This window comes from Pristis pectinata, chromosome 43, assembly GCF_009764475.1.
Source record: "Pristis pectinata isolate sPriPec2 chromosome 43, sPriPec2.1.pri, whole genome shotgun sequence".
NCBI lineage: Eukaryota > Metazoa > Chordata > Chondrichthyes > Rhinopristiformes > Pristidae > Pristis > Pristis pectinata.
The window spans coordinates 2,326,842-2,343,569 of record NC_067446.1 but is presented as its reverse complement, the minus strand read 5'-3'; the positions used below and the strand labels follow the sequence as shown (position 1 = coordinate 2,343,569).

The following is a 16,728-nucleotide window of genomic DNA, read 5'->3' as shown; positions in this document are numbered from 1 at the left end:
GGGAGAGGGGGGGACAACCGGAGAGGGAGCTTCCCCCTGTGTCTGACCCACTGAGAAGCACCGAGCGGTTCCCCTGACTCTCTCTCCCCCTCTCTTTCCCCCCCAGTCACCGGCAGCGAGGACATGTGCGTCTACTTCTTTGACGTGGAACGGGCCACCCGGGCGATTGTCAACAAGCTGCAGGGCCACAGCGCCGCCGTACTGGACGTCAGCTTCAACTGCGACGAGAGTCTGCTGGCCTCCAGCGACGCCAAGGGCATGGTCATCATCTGGAGGCGGGAGCAGAAGTAGCGGTGAGGCCCCCACCGCAAGCTGCGGACCGCTGCGCCCTCTGCAGCAGCTGCGTCTCCCTGCCGCACCGTGCTCTCCCTCCCGGACCTCTCTGTGGTCGGGTGAGTGTGTCCCTTCTGCTCCCCCCCCCCCCCCAAAACCTCGGGGGAATCTACCTCCCCTTTTCCCTGAGTGGCAACGGGGAGAGGGGGAGCAGCAGGGAGATGGGGGCAGAATGAGATTTCACAGCTCAGCAAAGGAGGAGCTGCCCCCCCCCCCCCACCTTGCCCTTTTGCCCGTGGGTAAATAGCTGCGAAGATTACCCCCCCCAACTTCCTGGGGGGAGTAGCAGCGGCGGGGAAACGTGGAATGAATCACGTCCACCACGTTGCGTTTCCGCAGCACTTTTTAATTTAACGGAAGACTTTGCGGACACTTAGAGGCGCCTGCTGTGGAACGGCGGTCACTGAGAGGGCCCAGGGCGCCGTCTGCAACCCCCCGTCTCCCAGATCCTCCCATTTCACCAGCAGGTTGTTGGTCGGCAGGTCAGGAACCAGGGAAGGGAAGGAAACTCCGTCTTTGAGATGCTGTGCTCATTGTAAAAATACGTGTGAAGGTGTTCACCACTCTGCTTGGTATTTAATAAACATTAAATTATGCATCGCAAACGTTTTTCCCCCCATCAAACTCTTCTTTCTCCCCCTCCCCTCGCTTCTCTCTCTGTGGATGTGGGATTACAGCCCTTCCCCTCTCCCCACAGTTAGCCTCACGGTCTGGTTTCCAAGTGTGCGCCGAGGCAATCCTTCAAGGCTGGCCGTCCACTGTGGCTCCCTCCGTCAGGCACAGACTCTCCAACGCCGCGGTGCATTCCGGAGGTGGGGAGGAGGCGTCGGCGGACGGAGCGGGAACCGGGGCCCGGTGGGTGGCCAGCAGGTTGTTCTTCTTGAGGTAGCAGGCCTCCTGGTAGGGGGGTCGGATGGGAGGCTGGGTGGGGGGAGTGTAGGCGTATTCCTGGTCGGGCTCCAGCTGCCGGGGGGTGGGGATGGAGAAGAAAAGCACAGAGGGTGACTTCAGGGGATGCCAGCGAAACCGTGAACCCTTCCCAACCGGGCGGAGGGCAGTACAATACCATGGTGGCTGATACACCTCCATTCCCCACAACCCTCGAAATTCTCTCCCTCCGTCTTAACTACTCCCAATGATGCACCCTCCAGGTAAACAAAATCCCAGAGACCCTGCGTGAAGTAGATGACTCCCCCGCGCACCCCCCCCCCCCCCCCCCATCTTGGTACAAGTGACATTAATAAAGCACTGCACTTTCTCTGTATCTGTGACACTTTACTCTGTACTGTTATTGTTTTTACCTGTACTACATCAGTGCACTCTGTACTAACTCAATGTAACTGCACTGTGTAATGAATTGACCTGTACCATCGGTTTACAAGACAAGTTTTTCACTGGACCTCGGTACAGGTGACAATAATAAACCAATTCCTAGTCCCTCTGCCTGCCCACTATGTGCCATACATCGCCTTTACCACTCTATCAACTTGAGCGGCCACTTTCAGGGAGCTGTGGACTTGGACCCCAAAGTCCCTCTGCACATCAACGTGGGAAAGGGTCCCGCCTAGATCACAGTCTGTTGTTGGATTCCTCTCACCCAAGTGCAAGATCTCATACACTGCAGAGATTTGTGGACACAGCCCAGTGCGTCACGGACACCAGCCTCCCCTCCTTGGTCTTTACCTCTCGCTGCCTTGGTGAAGCAGCCGGCATAATCAAAGACCCCACCCACTCAGGGCATTCTCTCTTCTCTCCTCTCCCATCGGGTAGAAGATACAGGAGCCTGAGGGCACGTACCACCAGGCTTAAGGACAGCTTCTACCCCACTGTGATAAGACTATCGAACGGTTCCCTTATACAATGAGACGGACTCTGACCTCACGATCTACTTTGTTGTGGCCTTGCACCTTATTGCACTGCACTTTCTCTGTAGCTGTGACACTTTACTCTGTTATGTTATTGTTTTTACCTGTACTACATCAATGCACTCTGTACTATCTCAATGTAACTGCACTGTGTAAATGAATTGACCTGTACCATCGGTTTGTAAGACAAGCTTTTCACTGGACCTCGGTACAAGTGACAATAATAAACCAACACAAGAATCCAACAGAAGTCCTCGATGACAACGACAACAGCACCAGGTAGTGGTTTGTTTGCAAAGGACAGCAAACTATGGAGGAACTCAGGCAGTTGGGCAGCATCCGTGGAGGGAAATGGACGGTCGAGACCCCTCGCCCGGAAGGGAGTGTTGTCGTTACACTGCTTGCCCCCCTGCCCTGGGACCCGAGGGAGTGGTGAACTCCAGAAGGCGGCAGCCACTGACTGCTCCTACCTGCAGCGGGTAGGTCTTGTCGGAGTCGTAGGCACTGAGGTCGCCACAGGCCAGGAAGGGCACGATGATCCTGTTGGGACCCTCCAGCTGGTTGAAGTCCACATCTGCAGAGAGAAAGAAAGGGAGAAAGGACAGACTGAATAATGTTCTTCAACGCATTGTGCCTGGGCTCACTATCCCCACAACCTCCAGTGCTTAATGCAGGGGAGTGACGCCCCTTTTTGCTTATAATACAAATGTTTATTTTCTAAAAGCACCACAAAAGGACATCAAGTGTCAAACTTCTGCAACTAATACAGAAAGTAGAAGAAAAACTATGCAAACTACGTAACTACAGCAATAACGCTAACACACCGCTGAACGCACACACAACACTCCAGAGAAGAATCGCGTTCTCACTGTCCACGACACACACGATCCCCCGAGGGGGCCACCGAGCGTGGACCTCAACCAGGGTGCCCACGGACACCGCGCACTGCTTCTCCGAGGGCACCCGCACGCGGTTGTGAGCCCGGAAGACGGGCAGGCAGGCGGACCGGCCGGTACCCTCAGCTGCCAGGACCCGTGGACGGCCAGTTTGGCCGGGCCCAGGAGAAGACCCCTCGGGACGTCCCCCGAACGACCCGCCGCACCGGGTGACCGTAGATCAGCAGCGTTGGGCTGAAGTGCAGCCGGAACTTGAGCAGCAGCCCCCCCTCAGATAGGCGAAGAAGGGCTGTTGACCTCGCGCACTCTGCGTACACGCGGTACACTGTCTCCTCCACCTTGTTGCCTGTCAGTGGAGTGTTGCCCCTCCCATGGTGTGGTGCTCCCCCACTTCCCCTCACCACCCCTCCCTACCGTAGCAGTGGTCCAGGAGCGGGTTGGACATATTCGGCACGTAGCCCTCAGGCGGTGAGTAACCACGGCACACCACAAACGCTTCTGTGGAGAGATCGGAAACAGGAGTTGGCAACGGTGGGGGGAGAAACCGCGCCCCCCCCCCCCCAGTCCAAACATTAGACCCTGATGTTCCACACCCTGTCCGTGTTACCTCCAAATTATCTGTGTCTCAGACCTCTCTGGACCCCTCCCATCCTTTCCCGACCCCCTTCAAACCTCCCCTTCCCTAAGCCCCTCCCGTCCACTCCTTTCCTGACCCCCCTACGTACCCTCTGACACCCCCCCCCAGCCCGCTCTCCAAGCTCCGAAGCTCAGCTGACCCTCACCCCCGTTGGTCCCACCTCCCCACATTAAGACTCGCTCCCTCCGTTGCCCTTGTCCCTACACCCTCTTTGACCTCAACTGCCGCAGTTGAATAGTCTCCCCCCTACCCCACCCGTTCCCAATGTAGCACAGGCTCGATGGGCCGGAAGTCCACTTCCTGCCGCTGTACAGCAGGCCCATCGAGTTGCCCGGTGAAGGCCATTTGCTTCTCTCGGGTGGCGTCTGATGTGGAACGATGTCTGCTCACACTTCTCTCCGGTGGACAGAACAGCAAAAACAGAGGATTTGTTAAATGGCGCGAGATAGGGTAGTGTTGATGTCCCCCAGGACTAGGGTGTCCTTATACTGAAGGCCAACATGCAGCGCAAGCAAGCGATCAGGAGGGCCGTGGGTGCGCCAGCCTGTATTTCGAGAGAGTTTTTCTGCGGGAGCCGGGAATACTGACCGCAATTGTACAGGGACCCTGGGAGACGGCACAGTGGACAGGTCTGCTCTCTCGACCCAAGGGCGGACTACTCACAGAGGCAGTGCAGCAAAGGGTCACCCGATGGAATCCTGGGGGTGTCCTATGAGGGGGGGAGGGAGTAAAGCATGCCTCTCCTCCCCGGAGTTTAGAAAAACAAGAGATCAAAGTTCCGTCACAGGTAGACAGGGTGGTGAAGAAGGCGTTTGGCATGCTCGCCTTCATCCGTCAGGGCACTGAGTACAGGAGTTGGGACGTTATGTTGCAGTTGTACAACACGTTGGTGAGGCCGCATTTGGAGTATTGTGTTCAGTTTTGGTCACCCTGCCGTAGGAAAGACGCCACTGAGCTGGGAAGAGAGGGAGATTTACAAGGATGTTGCCGGGACTCAAGGGACTGAGTTATGGACAGAGGTTGGACAGGTTGGGACTTTTTTCCATTGGAGCGTAGGAGACTGAGGGGTGACCTTACAGAGGTGTATAAAATCACAAGGGGCACAGATAGGGGAATGCACACAGTCTTTCTCCCCAGGGTTGGGGAATCAAGAACTAGAGGGCACAGGTTGAAGGTGAGGGGGGAAAGAGATTTAACAGGGACACGAGGGGCAACTTCTTCACCCAGAGGGTGGTCTGTATACGGAACGAACTGCCAGAGGAGGTGGGTGAGGCAGGTACATTGCCAACACCGAAAAGGAATCTGGACAAGTGCACGGATCAGAAAAGGGATAATGGGCCAAACGCAGGCAAATGGGGCTGCTCAGGAATGCTCGGGAAATGGGAATACTCAGAACGCTCCCCCCCCACACCCCAAGAGGTGCATAGATTTCTGGATAAAGGAAGAATATGGGAGAGAAGGCAGGGAAATGAGGCTGAGTTAAACCACACCCAGGAGGGGCAAAACTTGGCCAAATTTTGGGGGGGGGAGGGGGGGCGGGTCGGGGGTTACTGGAACCCCACCCTCACCCCCACTGGGTCCTTGGGGGAGTACCAGATATCCCAGCAGGACAAAAAGAGCCACACGTGGCAGTCACTGCGCGGGGGCGGCTACGCTCCAGGCGACCCTTGAAGGAATCCCGGCTCTCACCAATGCTGGAATTCCGGCTGCTCCGAGGTTTCGCGCAGGTGACGTCGGAGAAGAAGAGGCAGAGCTGAGAGTACAGGAGCGTCACATCCTTCCCCCGGAAGATCTGTTGGGGGTGGGGGTGGGGAGCAAAGCAGAGGGTGAGGAATGGGGAGTGGGAGCTGTGGGAGGGGCGGCGAGGAGGGAGCGCCGCGCCGCAGGAGGGGTGGAGAGGAGCTCCAGGCAGCGAGGAAGGAGCACCGCGCCGCGGGCAGGTCAGTGAGGATGCTTACCTTTGCAACAAAGGTCCCTCCGGGCTTCAGCACGTGGGTGGTGATGTTTAAAGCCTGGGGAAAGGGCAAAAGATGAGAGAGAAGCCAACCTGAGGATACCACGACGATTTGCCCAAAGTGAGGTTAGTATTTAGTTTAATATTGAGTGACCTTCGTTCCCCTAATCCCAAGATCGTCTCTTTCCACTCCCTCCACTTGAAATGGTTGCCAGTTAACCTAATCTGATGGACCGCTGAAAGTCTCCCGACCGGTTGCGTCGCGGTCTGGGACGGCAATTCGAATGCGCTGGAACGTATTCGTTCCAGAAGCTGCAGAGAGTCGTGGACTCAGCCCAATACATCACGGGCACGTCCCTCCCCACCCTCGGTGGTATCTACAGGAGGCGCCGCCTCAAGAAGGCAATGTCCACCATCAAAGATCCCCACCGTCTGGGCAGTGCCGTCTTCTCGCAGCTCCCGTCGGGCAGGAGATACAGAAGCCTGAAGTCCCCACACCACCAGGTTCAGGAACAGCTACTTCCCTTCAACCATTCGGTTCTTGAACTAACGTGTACAACCCTAATCACTGCCTCAGTATAGCAAAACCGGGACCACTCTGGACTACAATGAACTTATTGTTCTAATCGTATTCTTTCTTGTTAATGTTTTTCTTGTGAATGCTGCTTATCTGATGCTCTGTGCCTGTGATGCTGCTGCAGGTAAATTTTTCACTGCACCTGTGCACACATGGACTCATGCATATGACAATAAACTCAACTTTGACATGAATCCAAGATAATTGCCTGATATATTCATTAACTAAAATGGTTTACTCATTATTTCCATAAACCAAGACAACTGCTCACTATTCCTCCAGTCTAGAAGGACATTTTGCATTTCTGCAAACCAATTTAGAAGTCCACTGTTTTCCCGGGGCAGTTTCAAACCCTCCCGAGTTTATCCGTGGAGAATCCCAAATCCACTTGGCTGAAGATCCTTGCACATCAGGACTGTCACCACACAAACAACTGTTAAATGCCAGGACCCGGACTCACGGCAAGGAGGAGCTGAGCCTGAATGTATTCGTCAATATCGTGAAGACCGGTTACTGCAACAGAAAGAGGTTGATGCTCAAGGTCAGGCAGCTCAGCAACAGCTCCACACCGTCCCGTCAGACACAGGGTGAAGCTCCCTCCACACCGTCCCGTCACACACTCCCGGGGTCAGACACAGGGTGAAGCTCCCTCCGCACCGTCCCGTCACACACTCCCGGGGTCAGACACAGGGTGAAGCTCCCTCCGCACCGTCCCGTCACACACTCCCGGGGTCAGACACAGGGTGAAGCTCCCTCCGCACCGTCCCGTCACACACTCCCGGGGTCAGACACAGGGTGAAGCTCCCTCCGCACCGTCCCGTCACACACTCCCGGGGTCAGACACAGGGTGAAGCTCCCTCCGCACCGTCCCGTCACACACTCCCGGGGTCAGACACAGGGTGAAGCTCCCTCCGCACCGTCCCGTCACACACTCCCAGGGCGGGCAGAGACAGCGCATTTTGTGAGTGGGAGAGGGAGAGAGACACACAAATGGGACAGCCAATTCACCATGAAGTCCTGCTACAATCTCACTGCACACCCACTCTGCGCATTGGGAACCGCCCCAGTAAGGACTGAGCAGTCACTGTTGTCAGAGGCCTGGAAACGTACCATCTGGGGCTCCATCACACACCACCAGGTCCGCAGCCTCTCCCTCAAAATGCCGAATGATTTCCTGGGCAGTCGAGACCTACAAGGAACGAGCAGCCGTGGTATTTCATTCATTATCAGAATCTACGCATTACTGACCGCTGAGAGGGTCTGTGGAGCAGAATTAGTTTTTCATATGTCAACGTCACAGCGCAGTTGCAGGTGTTGGCCACCAGGTGGCTCTGCAGAGCAGATCTCCCCTCTCCCCCATACAGTTGCTAGCAGCAGTCACTGGGTGGTGATCCCGGGGAGTACAGGAGCTCCCCAGGCAATGAATGACCCAACTCCCGGAGTCCGAGACTCCGGAGACCACAGACGCTGGAATCTGGAGCAAGACGCAAAAAAAGCTGGAAGAACTCAGCGGGTCAGGCAGCGTACGCGGAGGGAAATGGACAGTCGGCGTTTCGGGTCGAACATCGGCCTGTACTGCTTTAAACCTTCCCTATCCCTGTTCCTGTCTTTTAAACGCTGTCATTGTACCCAGGCTTACGGACAGCCTCGATCCCACCGAGTCTTGAACGGACCTCTTGTATGACGAAGATCTACCTCGTCGTGGCCCTTGAACTTTGTCTGCCTGCTCTGCACTTCCTCTGTGACGCTAACATTGTTTTTTTAATCCATTTTGTACTACCTCACTGTACCCGGATGGCACGCAAACAAAAGCTGTCCACTGTATCTCGGTACGTGTGACAATAATAAACCAATTACTAAGATGCAGTGAAAAGCTTTAGTCTGTGTTCCATCAACACAGATCTTTCCCTACATTGGTAATAGTTTATTAATGTCACTTGTACTGAGGTACAGTGATAACTTTGTCTTACAAACCGATGGTACAGGTCAATTCATTACACAGTGCAGTTACATTGGGTTAGTACAGAGTGCATTGAGGTAGTACAGGTAAAAACAATAACAGTGCAGAGTAAAGTGTCACAGCTACAGAGAAAGTGCAGCGCAATAAGGTGCAAGGTCACAACAAGGTAGATCGTGAGGTCAGAGTCCGTCTCATTGTATAAGGGAACCGTTCAATAGTCTTATCACAGTGGGGTAGAAGCTGCCCTTGAGCCTGGTGGTACGTGCCCTCAGGCTCCTGTATCTTCTACCCGATGGGAGAGGAGAGAGAATGACCCGGGTGGGTGGGGTCTTTGATTGTGCCGGCTGCTTCACCAAGGCAGCGAGAGGTAAAGACAGAGTCCGTGGAGGGGAGGCTGGTGTCTGTACATTGTACGTCAGTACAATGACACAGTACAAAAGGAAAACAGGATCTATCCCTCTCTCCACTTCACCTCCCGTAACCCTCTATTTTTCTTTCATCCATGTGCCAATCTAATAGTCTCTTAAATGATCCTATTGTATCAGCCTCTGCCATCACCCCCGGCAGCGCGTTCCAGGCACCCACCACTCTCTGTGTAAAAAAACCGCCCTCTGACATCTCCCCCGAACTTTCTTCCACTCACCTTAAACAGATGGCCTCTGGTATCGGCCACTGCCACCCCGGGGAAAAGATGCCGGCTGTCCACTCTGTCTATGCCTCCCATCATGTACACCTCTATCAAGTCTCGTCTCATCCTCTGTCACTCCAAAGAGAAAAGCCCCAGCTTGCTCAACCTATCCTTGTAAGACATGCTCTCCAACCCAGGCAGCATCCTGGTAAATCTCCTCTGCACCCTCTCCAAAGCTTCCACATCCTTCCTATAACGAGGCAACCAGAACCGAACACAATACTCCAGATGTGGTCTAACCAGGGTCTTTTAGAGCTGCAACATTACCTCTCGGCTCTTGAACTCAATCCCCTGGCCAATGACCATAAGCCTTCTAAACCACCCTATCAACTTGTGTGGCAACTACTTGGACTCCAAGATCTCTCTGTTCCTCCTGCCATTAACCATGTACTCTGCCTTCAAGTTCGTTCTTTCAAAGTGTATCACTTCACACTTCTCTGGATCGAACTCCATCTGCCACTTCTCCGCCCAGCTCTGCATCCTAAATCCCGTTGCGACCTATGACCACCTTCTGCATCATCTACTACACCACCAACCATCTGCAAACTTACCAGCCCACCCCTCCACTTCCTCATCCAAGTCATTTATATAAAAAAAATCAGAGAGCAGGGGTCCCAGAACAGATCCCTGCGGAACACCACTAGTCACTGACCTCCAGGTCGAATACTCCCCTTCTACAACCACCCTTTTGTGTGCAAGCTAAGTCCGAATCCACACACAGCCAATTTTCCATGGATCCCATACCTCATGACTTTCTGAATGAGCCTACCCTGAGGAACCTTGTCAAACGCCTTGCTAAAATCCATATACACCACATCCACCGCACTACCCTCATCAATCTGTCTTGTCACTTCCTCAATCTGCCCTTCACAGAGCCATGTTGACTATCCCTAATAAGACTATGCTTCTCCAAATGCTCGTAAATCCTGTCCCTAAGAATCCACTCCAATAGTTTGCCCACCGCTGATGTAAGACTCACTGGTCTATAATTCCCGGGATTATCCCCATTACCTTCTTTGAACAACGTTTGCCATCCTCCTCTACCACTCCTGTGGCCAGGGAGGACTCAAAGATCATCATTGTGCAGCAGACAATAGGGTGCAAGGCCGTGACGAGGTAGATTGACAGGAGTTCATCTTTTAGCATACGAGAGGGAGAGGGGGAGGAGCTGGGAGACAGAGGCGGGTGGGTAATGAGCAGGAACACACATTTGGTCATTGACTTCAGGAAAGGGGGCAGTGCACATGCTCCTGTTTACATCAACAGTGCTGAGGTCGAGAGGGCTGACAGCTTCAAGTTCCTGGGAGTGAACATCATCAACAGCCTGTCCTGGTCCAACCACGTAAATGCCACGGCCAAGAAAGCTCACCAGCACCTCTACTTCCTCAGAAGGCTAAAGAAACTTGGCATGACCCCATCGACCCTCACCAATTTTTATCGATGCACCACAGAAACCATCCTATCTGGATGCATCATGGCTTGGTACGGCAACTGCTCTGCCCAGGACCGCAAGAAACTGCAGAGTTGTGGACACAGCCCAGCGCGTCACGGACACCAGCCTCCCCTCCTTGGACTCTGTCTTTACCTCTCGCTGTCTTGGTGAAGCAGCTGGCATAATCAAAGACCCCACCCACCCGGGTCATTCTCTCTTCTCTCCTGTCCCATTGGGTAGAAGATACAGGAGCCTGAGGGCACGTACCACCAGGCTCAAGGACAGCTTCTACCCCACTGTGATAAGACTATTGAACGGTTCCCTTATACCATGAGATGGACTCTGACCTCACGATCTACCTTGTTGTGACCTTGCACCTTATTGCCCTGCACTTTCTCTGTAGCTGTGACACTTTACTCTGTACTGTTATTGTTTTTACCTGTACTACCTCAATGCACTCTGTACTAACCCAATGTAACCGCACTGTGTAATGAATTGACCTGTACCATCGGTTTGCAAGACAAGTGTTTCACTGGACCTCAGCACAAGTGACAATAATAAACCAATACAATAAACCCAACCTATCCCATCTCTCCTTGTAGCTACCTCCCCCCCCCCCACTTTCCCGGCAACATCCTGGTGAATCTCTTCCGCAGTCGCCCTGTTGCTGCCACATCCTTCCTGTCGTGCAGAGTCCAGAAACTGTTAAATACCAGGATGGAAAGTGAACACTGGGCATCGGGGGGACGGAGCGACTCTGGAACGTTACCTTGGTGATGTCTCCCTGGATCTGGATGACGCCAGGGAGGGGTGCCATTGCCTGGAGATCCACGGCAACGATCTTGCTATCCGGACCATCCCCATTCTTCCTTCTACGGGCAAGAAAGAAAAAGAGAGCTGTGGTCAAGCTTGGGGTGGGGCTCGGCGGAAAACCTCGGATGTTTCCCCGTGGGGGTTTGCCTGTCGCTGGTCGAGGGGGTGGTGGAAATTCTGGCCGACACTGCCACCTGGTGGCCAGCGCCCACGACTACAGCGCCACCCAGTGGCCAGCCGCTGCAGCGTGACGTTGACATAGAAAATATATACTTGCTTCGGATTCCCTTTCTCACACCACTGCAAGAGATGCGACCCCGTCCCACCACCCAGGGGCCCCACATACTCTCCTTCCAGGTGAAGCCGTAATTCACTCACACTTTGAGTCACAGCACAGAAATTGTGTCTGCGCTGACCAACCACCACTTATCCATACTCCACCTCACCTCCCAGCCTCGGTCGCTCTTTCTACTCTCCCCTCCTCTACCTGTCTGTCACCTGCTCCTCACCTGGATCCACCTTACTGCCTGCCGGCTCTTGCTCCACCGCCCGCCTCAGCTCTGAAAGATGGTCTCGATCCGAAACGTTGACCGTCCATTTCCCTCCACAGGTGCTGCCTGACCCACTGGGTCCCTCCAGTGGTTTGTTATTTTAACTCCAGATTCCAGCTTTTGCAGTCTCGTGTCCCTTCTCCCTGAACAAGACCCATATCCCTCTATTCCCTGCACATTCAAGTGGCTACGTAACAGCCCCTTAAACACCACCATCGTATCTGCTTCCAGCAAGCCCCCCTGGCAGCCCGTTCCCGGCACCCACCAATCTCGGTGTAAAATAAACCTACCCCACACATCTCCTTTAAACTTTCCCCCTCTCACCTTAAATGCATGCCCTCTAGCACTTTATACCTCTACCCTGGGAATAAGATTCTGTCTACCCTATCTATACTCCCCATAATTTTACAAACCTCCATCAAGTCTCCCCTCAACCTCCGCCGCTCCAGAGAAAACAACCCAAGTCTGTCCGACCTCTCCTTGTAGCTCATGCCCTCTAATCCAGGCAGCGTCCTGGTGAACCTCTCCTGTACCCTCTCCGAAGCCTCCATATCCTTCCTGATATGGGGAAGGATTACATAATCCGGCCAAGTGTGAGGCATTGGATTTTGGGAGATCAAATGTAAAGGGACAGCACACTGTTAATGGCAGGACCCTTAAGTGTTGCTGTACAGAGGGATCTTGAGGTCCTCTGAAAGAGGCTGCACAAGTTGATCAGGTGGGAATGAAGGTGTACGGCGCGCTTGCCTTCATTAGTCGAGGCAGTGAGTTCGTTCTACAACTTTATAAAACTTGTTAGGCCGCATCTGGAGTACTGCATTCAATTCTGGCCACCCTGTTACAGGAAGGACGTGGGGGCTTTGGAGAGGGTGCGGAAGAGGGTCACCAGGATGCTGCCTGGATTGGAGAGCATGAGCTACGAGGAGAGGTCGGACAAACTAAGGATGTTTTCTCTGGAGCGGTGGTGGCTGAGGGGAGACCTGATAGAGGTTTATCAGATTATGAGAGGCACAGACAGAGTAGACAGCCAGTGTCTATTTCCAGGGTGGAAATGTCTACAAATTTTGGGCGTGGGGGAAGGACTGGTAATCCAGAGAACCAAATTCCAATCCCACCACAGCAGCTCTGGTGGGATTGGGACTTGGTTCTCTGGTTTACCTTTGGTGACGAGGTTCAGTATCCAATTCATGCTCATTAAAGGCCCCTCGAGGCAGAGGTTTAAGGTGAGAGGGGAAAGATTTAAAAGGGACCAAGTGGGGGGGTGGGGGGGGTAACTTCTTCACACAGAGGGTGGTGCATGTTTGGAACAAGCTGTCAGAGGAAGTGGTTGAGGCAGGTACAATAACAGCATTTAAAAAACACTCGGGATAGGTACATGGGTAGGAAAGGTTCCGGGCCAAATGGGACTCGCTTGGATGGGAATCTTGGTCAGCGTGGAAAAGTTGGGCTGAAGGGCCTGTTTCCGTGCTGCACGACTATGACTAGCGGGCGTGCATTTAAGGTGAGATGGGGGCAAGTTCAAGGGAGATGTGCGGGGCAGGTTTTTCTACACAGAGGGCAGTGGGTGCCTGGAATGTCCTGCCAGGGGTGGTGGTGGAGGCAGATACGATAGAGGTTCTCAGATATGGGTATGGGGAGTGGAGGGATGTGGACATTGTGCAGGCAGAAGGGATTAGTTTAGTTGGGCGGTTAATTAGTTTGGCACGACATGGTGGGCTGAGGGGCCTGTTCCTGAGCTGTATCATTCAATACTTGGAAGAAAACTTACTTGAGTTTACGGCTCAGGACTTGACTCCAGCTGCCCGGGGCAGCACACAGATCCACCGCCTTGCAGACTCCTGTGAATGGGGGGAGAGAAAAGCATTGGGGGGGGAGGGAGGGGGGAGGTGATCAGTTAGTAATTCTGACCCACAATTTCAAACAGCGATGAACTCGCAGAGTGAAACCACGAAGTCTTCCTGCATACACTCCTGGTGTCTGTGTGGCACTGGCTCAACCAGGAACGTTAGGGGAGCATTCGACAAGGGGAGGCACCACACTCGAGTTATCCACCCTCGCCGGATAATAAGGGAAGTGAGGGAGGAGATTGCTGGGGTTCTGATGGAGATTTTGTATCTTTAGTTAGCCATGGGTGAGGTAGGTGAGAACTGGACGATATCTAATGTTGTTCTCTTGTTCAGAAAGGGTGGTAGGCTTGAGTTTATGGCTCAAGGCTGTGAGGGGTGAGCTGATGACGTGAACAAGATCACGAGGGGCATAGACAGGGTGAAAGCATGTAGTCTTTTTCCCCCAGGGTATGGCTAAAAACAAGAGGGGGTAGGTTTAACATCAGAGGCGAGAGATTTAAAAGGGACATCAGAGGCAGCTCCTGTGCTGTACGCCTCGAGGTCTGGATTCGGGGATTCATGGGTCCCCAGTAAGCAACGGCAGGAGAATATGAGAGAATGAAAAAATAGTAGAGATACTAATAGTAAAGATACTAAACAAATATAAATAGTAAAGAAATAGTAAAGATTAGTAAATAGAAAATCTACTAATTTACTAAATAATTTACTACATTTAATAATTTTCTAAATAATTTACTAAATTTACAAATAAATAATAAACCTAAACAGTAAAGAAATATAAGAACTGCTGGAAATCTGAAATAAAAGCAGAAAATCCCGGGAAAGTCTCAGCAGGTCAGGCGGTGTCTGTGGAGAGGGAAACAGCTGAAGAGTGAGGTGGATCCTACCTTCAAAGAGAGCATACTCTTCGTCGAGCTGCAGGAGTTTGAAGGCACTGCGAGCCCGCCAGCCTTCCTGCTTGGCGATACGGTAGTAAATGTCTCGCTTGTCCTTGGAGGAGCGCCCCATTGCCGGTCGTCAGCTGAAAGACATGAGGAGGGCTTGGGTCAGACAGGAGGGCGGCTACAGTCGTTCCCCTCGGTGTCACCCACCCCACACACAGCCCCACAGGTCTGCCGTTTGGAAGCCACCCCATCAGACCACACCGCTTGCCCGGAACCGAATCCCACTGACGGATTGTGGGAGCTTCTGCCCTCTCTCTTTTGACTCTCACTTCACCTTCTTTCCCTCAAAACCCGGCCTCCCCCTCCACAACTGGCCCTCCCTCTGTCTCCATCTCCCTCTTGGAGGTGTACAAGACGATAAGAGGCATAGATCGAGTGGACAGTCAAAGACTTTTTCCCAGGGTGACAATGGCTAACACGAGGGGGACATAATATTAAGGTGATTGGAGGAAGGTGTCAGGGGTAAGTTTTTTTACACAGAGAGTGGTGGGTGCGTGGAACGCACTGCCGGCAGAGGTGGTGGGGGCAGATACATTAGGGACATTTAAGAGACTCTTAGACACATGAATGACAGAGAAATGGGGGCCTATGTGGGCGGCAAGGGTTAGATAGATCTTAGAGCAGGATAAAATGTCGGCACAACATTGTTGTTCTCTGTATCTCCCCCTCACTCCTTCCATCTCCCCCTCCACTGTTCCTCAACCTCCTTCTCTCACTCTCCTCCCCCCACCTCTTCCCTCTCCTCCCTGCCCCTCCGTTCCCTCCCCTCTCCCACTCACCCTTCTCTCATCCTCCCTCCTCTCCCCTTCCTCTCGTCCCTCCCCTCTCCTTCCCTCCCTCCCCTCTCCCCTTCCTCCCTCCCTCTCCTCCCTCCACTCTCCTTCCTTCCCTCCCCTCTCCCCTTCCCCTCTCCCCTTCCCCTCTCTCCCTCCCCTCTCCCCTTCCTCTCCCTCCCCTCTCCCCTTCCCCTCTCTCCCTCCCCTCTCTCCCTCCCCTCTCCCCTTCCTCTCCCCTCCCTCCCTCCCCTCCCTCCCCCCCCTCTCCTCCCTCCCCCCTTCCTCTCCCCTCCCTCCCTCCCCTCCCTCCCCCCTCCCTCCCCTCCCTCCCCCCTCCCTCTCCCCCTCCCTCCCTCCCTCCTCTCCCCCCCTCTCCCCCCTCCCTCTCCCCCTCCCTCCCTCTCCCCCCCCTCCCTCCCTCCCCCCCCCTCCCTCCCTCCTCCCCCCCCCCCCTCCCTCCCTCCTCCCCCCCCTCTCCCCCCCCTCCCTCCCCCTCCCCCCTCTCCCCTCCCCCCTCCCTCCCTCCCCCCCTCCCCCCTCTCCCTCCCCCCCTCCCCCCTCTCCCTCCCCCCCTCCCCCCTCTCCCTCCCCCCCTCCCCTCCCCTCCCCCTCCTCCCCCCCTCCCCCCTCTCCCTCCCCCCCTCCCCCTCTCCCTCCCCCCCTCCCCTCCCCTCCCCCTCCTCCCCCCCTCCCCCTCCCTCCTCCCCCACTCCCCCTCCCTCCTCCCCCTCCTCCCCCCCTCCCTCCTCCCCCCTCCCCCCTCCCCCTCCCTCCTCCCCCCCTCCCCCCTCCCTCCTCCCCCCCTCCCCCTCTCCCCCCCTCCCCTCCCCCTCTCCCCCCCTCCCCTCCCCTCCCCCTCTCCCTCCCTCTCCCTCCCTCCCTCTCTCCCCCCTCCTCCCTCCTCCCTCCTCCCTCCTCTCCCCCCCCTCTCCCCCCCTCCCCTCCCCCTCTCCCCCCCCTCCCCCCCTCCCCTCCCCCTCTCCCCTCCCCTCCCCCTCTCCCTCCCTCTCCCTCCCTCCCTCTCTCCCCCCTCTCCCCTCCTCTCCCCTCCTCCCTCCTCTCCCCTCCTCTCCCCTCCTCTCCCCTCCTCCCTCCCCCCTCCTCCCTCCTCTCCCCCCCTCTCCCCCCCCTCCCCTCCACCTCTCCCCCCCCTCCCCTCCCCCTCTCCCCCCCCTCCTCCCTCCTCTCCCCCCCTCTCCCCCCCTCTCCCCCCTCCTCCCTCCTCCCTCCTCCCTCCTCCCTCCTCCCTCCTCTCCCCTCCCGCCGCCATCTTGCCTCCCGCCACCACTGAAGGACCCCACGAGGCAGCTGTCCAGACCGTGCCTGGGACTGGGGCTGGGGCTGGGGCTGGGACTGGGGCTGAGGCCGGGGCCTCCGGTCGGCGACACGTTGCGTTTAATCGTCGTTCGGCTTTCGATCAACTCCCGGCCCGAGCTTTTCGGGCTGCAGTACCGC

At 55.2% G+C, this 16,728-nt stretch overlaps 2 protein-coding genes across 7 annotated transcripts in view; one reads left to right on the top strand and one right to left on the bottom strand.

The window, feature by feature from the left end:
- wdr13 (WD repeat domain 13) overlaps positions 1-1,171 on the top strand; it is a 17,241-nt gene extending 16,070 nt beyond the window's left edge. For 3 of the 4 annotated variants that reach the window (XM_052009090.1, XM_052009089.1, XM_052009088.1), the window contains exon 10: positions 107-938. In XM_052009090.1, the coding sequence (XP_051865050.1) occupies positions 107-291 (185 nt within the window). In that variant the 3' untranslated portion in view covers positions 292-938. Of the gene's footprint in view, positions 1-106; positions 939-1,030 lie in introns of those variants that run through there. The other variant, XM_052009091.1, reaches the window with a different exon arrangement.
- Positions 664-16,728, bottom strand: ftsj1 (FtsJ RNA 2'-O-methyltransferase 1). Of its 3 annotated transcripts, none has more exons than XM_052009109.1 (11): positions 16,592-16,728; positions 14,441-14,574; positions 13,475-13,544; positions 11,112-11,214; positions 7,373-7,451; positions 6,723-6,775; positions 5,690-5,743; positions 5,421-5,523; positions 3,509-3,592; positions 2,669-2,772; positions 664-1,296 (listed from the first exon to the last, which is right to left on the bottom strand). In XM_052009109.1, the coding sequence occupies exons 2-11, from the start codon at positions 14,559-14,561 to the stop codon at positions 1,075-1,077; spliced, it is 993 nt and encodes a 330-aa protein (XP_051865069.1). In that variant the 5' UTR covers positions 14,562-14,574; positions 16,592-16,728; the 3' UTR covers positions 664-1,074. The 3 variants fall into 3 exon arrangements, with proteins under 3 accessions (XP_051865069.1, XP_051865068.1, XP_051865070.1); XM_052009108.1 differs by having other exon boundaries at positions 16,549-16,717; XM_052009110.1 differs by having other exon boundaries at positions 16,597-16,717.

Coding starts and splice junctions, on each gene's coding strand:
- ftsj1 (XM_052009109.1), bottom strand. CDS start 14,561: ATGGGGCGCTCCTCCAAGGACAAGCGAGACATTTACTACCGTATCGCC. Junction 11,215..13,474: donor GTCCTGAGCCGTAAACTCAA/GTAAGTTTTCTT, acceptor TCTTGCCCGTAG/AAGGAAGAATGGGGATGGTC. Junction 1,297..2,668: donor ACAAGACCTACCCGCTGCAG/GTAGGAGCAGTC, acceptor ACCCCCCGGCAG/CTGGAGCCCGACCAGGAATA.